Genomic DNA, 9,175 nt, shown 5'->3' with positions numbered 1-9,175 from the left:
TTCAATAAGTCCTGTGTACCGACGCAAAGAATGAAAGCGATAAAAATTGGCAACCATGTCCCATTTTTATGCGCAATACATTTGATTAGAAGTTACCTCGCAGCTTCATGGATAAATACGCAAAAACTGAAACCTTTAGCCTATTGTTTTTTGGAAGCCACAGCAAGCATGCAGTGCTGTGTTGGACTGGCGTGGAGGGTTCTAGAGTGGCCGGTAATGGTTGGCAATATAAGATTTAAAATGAGCCAAGGCCGAAATAGAATGCCTATTTGCTGCATGAGTTGCTTTGAAGTTTGCAGAAAACCATGCACTATCCACCCTATCCTTCTGATTTGTATTTTAATCGCAGTCGTGCCTCAGACCTTCGCAGCGAGCGTGCAGGACGTCTACGCCGTTCGAGGCAACGCAGCCGTTTTCAGGTGCAACGTACCGGCCACTGTCAGGGATTATGTCTCCGTTACATCGTGGATACGCACTGACGGTCTTGCTGTAGCGACAGCAGGAAGCATGGCACCGCACGGTAAGTGGACGATTATGGCTCACTCATGGTACGCCGCTTAATATAATGTTTTGTTGCATATCCCATTTGAGGTAAGGGAAACATTTACCTCTGTTTGCTTACACATTCCTTCCGAAACTTAATGATGACAACGCAATAAATGATGTAATTGTATCATATCTATTTTATTCTTAGTATTTACGAACAAAACTTATATATTGTCTCGACTGCAGGCTTCATGAAAAGAGGGAAATGATTTTCTAGCGGTATTAATCCCATCGGTTTGCCCTAATAATCAACGCTCTTAATCATTAGGCTTATTCGACCAAGAAAATGTCGGCAAAAGCGCTGCTCTGGTGTAAGCAATGCTTATGACACACTGAGTTCGATTCTGCTGGCCGCCACCTTTTGCGAGGTGTCAAAATAGTCGATCTTCCTAAGCTGTATTATGTGGAAAACTTCGTAAAACGAGTGGCGTAATTAGGGGCTTCGCCGCCACGGCGAACGCTGAGCATTTACAAGCGAGACCCGGTCTAGCGCATCGCTTCTTGCACTATTTCGTTTTCCCGGCGCTCTCATCTGTACACTCCAACCGAAGAAGTCGCCTCGTTTCTGGCGCTCAGCTTGGTGGGTCTGCGCACTGAACCGTTGCGTCGCTCCCTGCGCCATTTCGCTGTACCGGTGCACTAGGCCATGTGGCTGCCAGATTGTGAGGAAACATTATGCCTCGCGAGAATGGCTCTACGAAAGACGGAATTACTGCAGGATCAATAAGCATCGACCGAGTGGAGAGAACTGGATACAACGCAGGCTTCGCGAGTGGTGCTTTGTCTGGAATTAGGAGGATTGTTTTGTAAGGTTTGCTGCTATTGAAGCATCGTTTCTGGACAATTCGTAACAACCAGAAGCAAAGCTCCGGAGTGGTGTGGCTGATCGTGCTACTTGATTCGTAAAGCGCAATTTTCGTAAGACTAAAATAAGATAAAAAGAAACCTGCGAGTGTTTTACGGTATGTCCCACTGGCCCCGTAAATTCATTAATTTTCTCTGTAAACTATCATCACAGTGAAGACGAATTACTACTCGAACTTTCTTTGACTGTATGACGCACCATTGTTAAAGTCTCCCAAACGTGTCTTGGGGATCCCCTGGTGCACTCTTGGCTTGCTTGCTGACATGCTTGACATGCAGATATTGACATGCTTGCTGCCATCGCTGACTGCTGTTGCTGTGTAACACGGTCAAAACAAGGTGCCTCGCTGGCATACAGGTAACCATGGGGCTCGTGATCCAAGATCCAGTGTTTGGACCTTCTTTTTTGAGACTCTCCCCTCTTTCAGAGCACCGTCATTACATGTAAAATCATGACTTCGTCACGGCTTGTCTCTACTAAATATATATTTTGCAGCTACTTTACAGTCGATATTTCTCTAAACGGGACATTTATTGCTATCGCGTTAGATCACCTAAGCAGGTTATTGGTTTTAAATATTGCTCCTCTCACTCGCCCCGTAATTATGCCCGAGGGCTGACTTGTTTACTGAATTCGCACTCTCCATACTGCGAAATCAACCGGAATGCAAGAAATCTTGCGGTTAGCGTAAGGCAGAAATTCGGCTTTAAACGCTGAGACTTTATTAGAGGGAACGATGAAAGTGGCAAAACTACTTAAATCTTAATCTTGAGCCACTTCACGCTTCCCAAAGTAGCGGCAATTGCTCCCCCAATTAGTAAAAATCGTTCCACCTGATATTTCGTATCAAAATATCTGACCAAAAAAAGTTTAATCAATTTCAGTAAAAAGGTAAACGCGGAGCTACCATGACCCATCACTTTCCCTGCTTAGCCAGATCGTAAATACCAGACCTCCCAGTGGGCTCAGCCTGCCGGCGAGTCATGCCTTGCAAACAGCGCTTGTTGTTAGCGGTACGGTATTGTATAGGCCTCCAAGGCTGGAGTTTTTAGGGTATTGCAGCGCCGCGTAGGAACAAAAATGTTTCAGAAAATTTTTTTGGGGTTCCCAAATGTGTTTTGCTTTCACCCTTTTTGGCTGCAAAATGGTTGAACGTGTATCATGTGCCTAGCTTAAGCCATCTGTGCAATATTATTTTGAAAAAAGTGATCCGTGCCTTATGTTTTAATTTTGAAAGCACGATCTTGCAATCAAACCCATCGCCTGCACGACAACATTGCTACCAGTGTACGATAAAGAACTCCAGGTGGTCGACATTTCCGGAGCTCTTCACTTCGGCGTATCTCATAGGCTGAGTCGCTTACTAAACCCCATAAGCTAGAAAACACATTGTTCATAACGTGATCTCATTGTTTTCGCAGTGCTGCCTGCGTCGCAGACTGCTACGCAAATGATAAACACTAAATGTCTGGCTGTGCCTTTTACTTCCAAAGCCGCATGAAGCTGATCTGTGGTGCCATGAATAGGGACAGCATAGTGTGCGGGCTTAAGGAAACATCTTTCGCGCTATGATTCTTGTTCTACCGCTTAAAGTTCAAGGCTAGGTTGCGCCACCAGACTGCTACCGCTGCTCATCCGTAGTCGTAAAAGAAGGTGCCAGTAGGCAACTCTCTTCAGCACTTGAGCGAGCAGACTGCATGTCGAGGGAAAGAAGTGCGGCGCACGCATCAAACCATTGTTAACTAAATGTTTTCGGTATTCTATGGCCAAAAAGTAATCACTATCAAGTCGAAAAATAATGCGCAAAGTTTGGAACATATTCCTGGTACGTAACCATGCAGCCAAAGTGGTGTCATTTCAATGAGCGTACTGTGTTGAAGACATTATAATAAAATGAATGAAACAAATGCACAAAAGCTACCCCCTCGCTTGAACTGCCCGTGCAGTTGAAGTCCTTCAGAGTGAATATACAGGACTTCAAGTGTCTTCTAGTGCAAAAGAAGGTGTCCTAGACCTATAACTAAATAATTACATTATGAAAAGTCAACTACAAGCACATTGAAGGTGTTAGATATCGTGGGAATCAGCAATTTAGAGCTAAACGCCAGCGCTCCAGCTCAGGCGTGCTTCGAGTATTGCTACAGACTGAGAAACGACTTTGTGTGCCACATATAAGTATTAACTTTCAATGTTTCATAAATGAAGCACTTTTCTTTTCACTTATTTGACAGGCATGAGGAAAGTAAAACCCGCTAATTCAAAGAAGGCGATGCGCAATGAGGGGCAATGTCGAGCAGATGCACAAAACCTGTTGCATCTCAAGTCCTCATTATATTGAAGGGCATCGCTATTGTAATTTGCTGATGTCGATTCATTTGATATTAGTATAATCCAAAGCTTTGTTCAAGCTGCAATTCGTATGAAGCTATAGAGACTACGCATTGCCAGTGAGCTGAGACTTGGCCTACGAGTTCTCGTGATGTTAGCAGTGAGCCAAATGCACTTGAAACGGGCGCGGAAAACCACTAACTCTTCCAAAGCGAGAGGAATGGCATAGTTCTTATTACATCTTTTTCCACAGATATTTTTCTGCAGAATACGGAAAGGTATGACCTATAAGGCGCTGGCATAAGTGCACAATTCCCAATAGAGCGTCCAGCAGCCACGGTTGTTATGCATTTGTGATTTATGACACAAAAACATATCAGATGACAAAGTGTGTCATCAAAGTCTATAATTCAGCCAGCATGGACTACACATGTGTAGAATACATGTGTAGAATACGTAAAGCATACTACACACGTATACAAGAGCTGACGTGTGAAAGCTCAGAGGGAAATTGTAGACTAAAATCCACGATAAACCCCTCGCTGCCACGATGTCCAATAGCTGGTAGCGTACCGGTAGTTCGGTCTCTTAAGCCCCAAACTCTTAAATAGAACGAGAAGTGGGCCATAGAGGCTACGCGCTGGTGATTTTTGAAACGAGAAAACCTCGAACTATCAAACCTGGAAAGCTTTGCACCAACCAGCAATGACAGCGAAGCCATTATCGGGCAAGGCGATAACTTACCAACCGGCCCATTTTGTAACGTTCCCGATAGCGCCAGTGCAGACAGTGAGGTGATAACGATAAGAAAATGCTTCGTTGCCTACTTGATAATAACAACAAGGCGAATGCCAATTAGACATTCAGTCATAAACAGGGAACGCTAGAAGAGTGTTGCGAAAAGAAATGACAAAGTTTAGGGAAATGTTCGTATAAAGTAACTTCTGTTTTAAATATGAATACATTTATGTTCGTGCGTAACACCTGAAATTGCGGTGTTATAATATTGCCACCTGGTGTCCCCATGTTCTTGCTGCCCCTGGAAGAAGAGGACACCGTATAAGCACCGTATAATTACTCCCGACGATGCCCGCCCTATACGCCAGCAGCCGTACCGCATCTCAACGACGGAACGTGAGGCGATTCAGACACAGGTTCAGGAGATGCTTCGTGATGGTGTCATCCAACCCTCCAACAGTCCCTGGTCGTCCCCGGTCGTGCTAGTGAAAAAAAAAGGATGGCACCCTTCGCTTTTGTGTTGATTATCGAAAGTTGAACGACATCACTAAAAAGATGTCTACCCGCTGCCCCGTATCGACGATTCGCTCGACAAGCTTCGTCGCGCCCAGTACTTCTCCTCCATTGACTTGAAGAGCGGGGACTGGCAGATTGAGGTCGATGAGCGGGACCGCGAAAAAACAGCTTTTGTCACCCCAGATGGACTGTATGAGTTTAATGTGCTGCCATTCGGCCTATGTTCAGCGCCGGCTACTTTTCAGCGCATGATGGACACCGTTCTCGCCGGCCTCAAATGGCAAATCTGTTTAGTTTATCTCGACGACGTTGTCGTGTTCTCTGAAACCTTTGGAGAACACCTCGAACGCCTTCGCGCAGTATTAGATGCCCTCCGGTCAGCTGACTTGACGCTGAAGCCCGAGAAGTGCCACTTTGGCTAAAAAGAGTTGAAGTTTCTCGGTCATCTTGTGACTGCCGCAGGCGTTAGGCCAGACCCCGACAAAACTGCCGCTGTCGCCAAATTTCCCGTTCCTGCCACGACGAGGAGTTTAAAACGTTTCCTGGGTTTGTGTGCATACTACCGCCACTTCATCGCCGACTTTTCCAAGATAGCCGCACCCCTCACCCGCCTCACGCGGGATGATACACAGTTCGTGGGGGCCGCCGATCGACAGGAGGCTTTTGCGGAGCTGCGCAGACGACTGCAAACTACCCCTGTTCTTGCTCACTTTGATGAAGACGCTGCCACCGAAGTCCACACCGACGCCAGCAACATCGGCCTTGGCGCTGTACTCGTTCAACACCAAGCTGGTGTGGAAAGGGGCATTGCGTATGCCAGCCGCACGCTCTCCCGCGCTGAAACAAATTATTCCACTACAGAAAAGGAATGCCCCGCGGTTGTGTGTGGGCAACTATGAAATTTAGGCCTTACCTCTATGGCCGTGCGTTTAAAGTCGTTACTGACCACTATTCTTTGTGCTGGCTGGCCAATCTCCGTGACCCAACGGGGCGCCTAGCACGATGGAGCCTTCGCCTCCAAGAATTTGATTACTCCATTGTGTACAAATCTGGTCAGGAGCACGAAGATGCTGACGCACTCTCCCGGGCACCCGTCGGATTTGTCGATAACGTCACGGATGACAGAGGATTTCATGGACTAGTGAATGCCTCAGACATAATGACCCGACAGCGAGCTGACCCAGACCTTCGACCTGTCATTGACCACCTGGAGGGTCGCGCTGCTGACTTCCCCCGCCAGTTTGGAAGGCACCTGTCTGCATTCTGTCTTCGGAATGGCGTTTTATTCAAGAAAAACTCCAGCACTGTTGATCGAGCGCACCTCCTTGTCGTGCTGGCCGACCTTCGCGACGATATCCTTTTTGCTTGCCACAATGAGCCCACTTCCGGCCACTTGGGCTTTTCACGCACACTCGCTCGAGTTCTTCAAGCCCATTATATTGGCCTAAACTTTCTAACGCCGTCCATCGCTACGTTAGAGGCTGCCGCGAGTGTCAACGTAGAAAGGTGCCTCCTCTCAAGCCCGCGGGTTTGCTCCAACCTATTAATCCACCTCGGACGCCGTTTGAACAAGTCGGCATGGACCTACTGGGCCCATTTCCGCTGTCATCGATGGGTAACAAATGGATTATAGTCGCGACCGACAATCTCACACGTTATGCGGAAGCCAAAGCAGTGCAGCTTGGCACATCAATTGAGATCGCTCAATGTTTTATGCAGCAAATCGTGTTGCGTCATGGCGCACCGTCCCTAGTCGTAACCGATCGAGGCACCGCGTTTACGGCACAGCTCATGCATGACGTGCTCGAGCTTAGTCATATCAGCCACCGAAAAACTACTGCATATCACCCGCAGACGAATGGCCTCATGGAGAGACCCAACAAAACCATCGCCAACATGATCACAATGTACATAGACTCGCAGCACAAAAACTAGGATGAAATTCTCCCCTACATCACATATGCCTGCAACACGGCCACCCTAGAGACGACGCGTTTTACACCATTTCGCCTAGTCTACGGGCGTGACGTTCAGACGATGTTGGATGACATGCTTCCGAGCTGCACAGATGATCATACACTCACGCCAGACGCCGAGAAGTTCGCTCAGCGCGCTGAGGAAGCACGTCAACTTGCTCGCATTCACATTCAACAACAGCAGGGCACGGATGCACGCCGCTACAACCTCCGTCATCGACATGTCGCATGCCATCCTGGAGAGAAAGTTTGGGTGTGGACCCCGGTGCGTCGGCCTGGCTTGTGTGATAAACTGATTTCTCGTTACTTAGGACCTTACGAAACTCTGCGCCGAGTCACAGAAGTGACTTACGAAGTTCTTCCAGTGGGTATCTGTGCAGCCCTCGCGTCGGCAACCACGCTCCGAGGTCGTGCACGTTGTCCGCATGAAGCCCTATTTCACGCGATAGTGCGCTGTGCGCTTGTTTCGTCGTCGCGCAGGACACCTTACCCCGCCTCCGTTATCTATGCTGTCCATGTGCTGATCTCTCTATTCGCTTACATTGGCCATCGCTCGCGCTCCGTCCCTTATTTCATTTTTTAAGAAGGGGAGTAATGCCCCCTGGTGTTCCCATGTTCTTGCTGCGCCTGGAACAAGAGGACACTGAAGTTGACTCGCGTGCTGTGCGCCGAACTTTGCCTGCTGGTACAGCTTCGTCTCGTCGTTTTAGTCACGTCTAGCCCTGTTATCCGTGACAATATATTTATACGAAAGTTTTTTCGCCAGCCTATGAATGGGCTCAGCGCTATGATTTAGGCCCGCTAAAACGCGTTTGGTTCCAAACCTCCACTGCCACTTTAATAGCACCTTGATTCAGGTCCCATATAGAAATTGCCTTAAATGTTTCCTTTACGCTTACACTATAAAAGGGATCTCTGTAGTCACGTTACCATCATTCCAATGGCAAAAAAACAAATAAAAAAACAACTACGAAACTGAATAACTTCGAAAAATTATTTTTGCGTTTATCTGGAAAGCCAGCGCTCTATCTATTGTCCTCTTGTCTACTGAACAGCCGATGATCTCAACAAGTACGTTAAGGGTAAAAAATCTAACTTGAAAAAAAAAAAAGATGGCCGTGAGCAGACACGTTCCTTCCAAGTATATCACTCAGGACGACTTCCTTATCGGCCAACTGTACAGCATCGCTCAGGCGGGCGGTGAAACCAAGGAAAATGCGGGTCAGTGGCTGGCACAATCCGCATATAATAGGCCCCTTATCGCGTCGGGTATTGTCGAGCGGGCAGAGGAGACCCCCGGTGTGGTCGTGCGATGACGTAATTTTATGGCGCTTCATAATGCAACCCGGTATCACCGTCAAGTCACGATATCGAAGTAGACAGCACGTTCTCTAGAAACATTAAATCAGCAAAGAGTAAATAGCTTACTATAGAGTCCTGATGTGCGACTGCAATGCGGAACTAGGAAAGCTGTAGAACGGGGACCATGCAGTCGTGGACCACGGCATAGTTCTTTAAGCATGAGCATGAAACTTCGTTAGCTGCCGTGACGTGGTCGTTCAGTAGAGATCGAGCCCAAAACGCAGAACCAACATCTGAGCTCCAATTTCCCCTCATTCAGACTTGATTTTCCTTCATTCGGAAGCCTAATCGGGAACATCCGGGCAGCGAACAAGATTTAACGACAATTCTCCGCTCTTTAAGGCTTCTGTGTCCTCACCAATACTGGTACTACGTAAGTTGGGGTCACACATTTTAACCACGTAGAACACAGTCTGACGCCGGTGTTCGTGGCTTCAGCAGTTCGAGGCGCGTTAGAATGAAGTATGTCACGGTGCTTAAGCGTCAGCTTATGGCGCTTTACCCTTTGGATGGTAGATGTATACACGCTCAGGAAGCACTCGAACGCGCTACTTCACCTACATTCTTGTCCCGCTAGCGTCCCGTCGTGAGCGGCTACGCTTCTACGTCGTTCTCCATTACATGGCATTCGCCGTCACAGTTTCTGAGCTGAGCAGTGGAGCCTGATGAAGTGATTTAGTGACCTCGAGCATCGAGACTATCTCTAAGCAGCAAATTTTGTCCGAATCTTGCAGTCACTTTTTGATTCATAAACCATAGAAAATATTCTCATCGCTAAGGCAGGTTGAGATCTTCGATCAAGGGGTTTTATTTTAAGCAGGCAATAAAGAGAACAAGTAGGGAA

The 9,175-nt window shown here is 47.4% G+C and overlaps 1 protein-coding gene across 1 annotated transcript in view; it reads left to right on the top strand.

The window, feature by feature from the left end:
* The first annotated feature begins 354 nt into the window (after positions 1-354).
* LOC146190218 (cell adhesion molecule Dscam1-like) overlaps positions 355-9,175 on the top strand; it is a 175,672-nt gene continuing 166,851 nt past the window's right edge. Inside the window, exon 1 of the mRNA XM_084600681.1 lies at positions 355-520. Coding sequence (XP_084456807.1) covers positions 508-520 — 13 coding nt within the window. The 5' untranslated portion in view covers positions 355-507. The remainder of the gene's footprint in view (positions 521-9,175) is intronic.

Source organism: Amblyomma maculatum, chromosome 4, assembly GCF_055883805.1.
Source record: "Amblyomma maculatum isolate TAMU_Amacu chromosome 4, ASM5588380v1, whole genome shotgun sequence".
NCBI classification, from domain to species: Eukaryota; Metazoa; Arthropoda; class Arachnida; order Ixodida; family Ixodidae; genus Amblyomma; species Amblyomma maculatum.
Note: the sequence above shows the minus strand (reverse complement) of the source record. Positions and strands in the feature narration are given on the sequence as shown.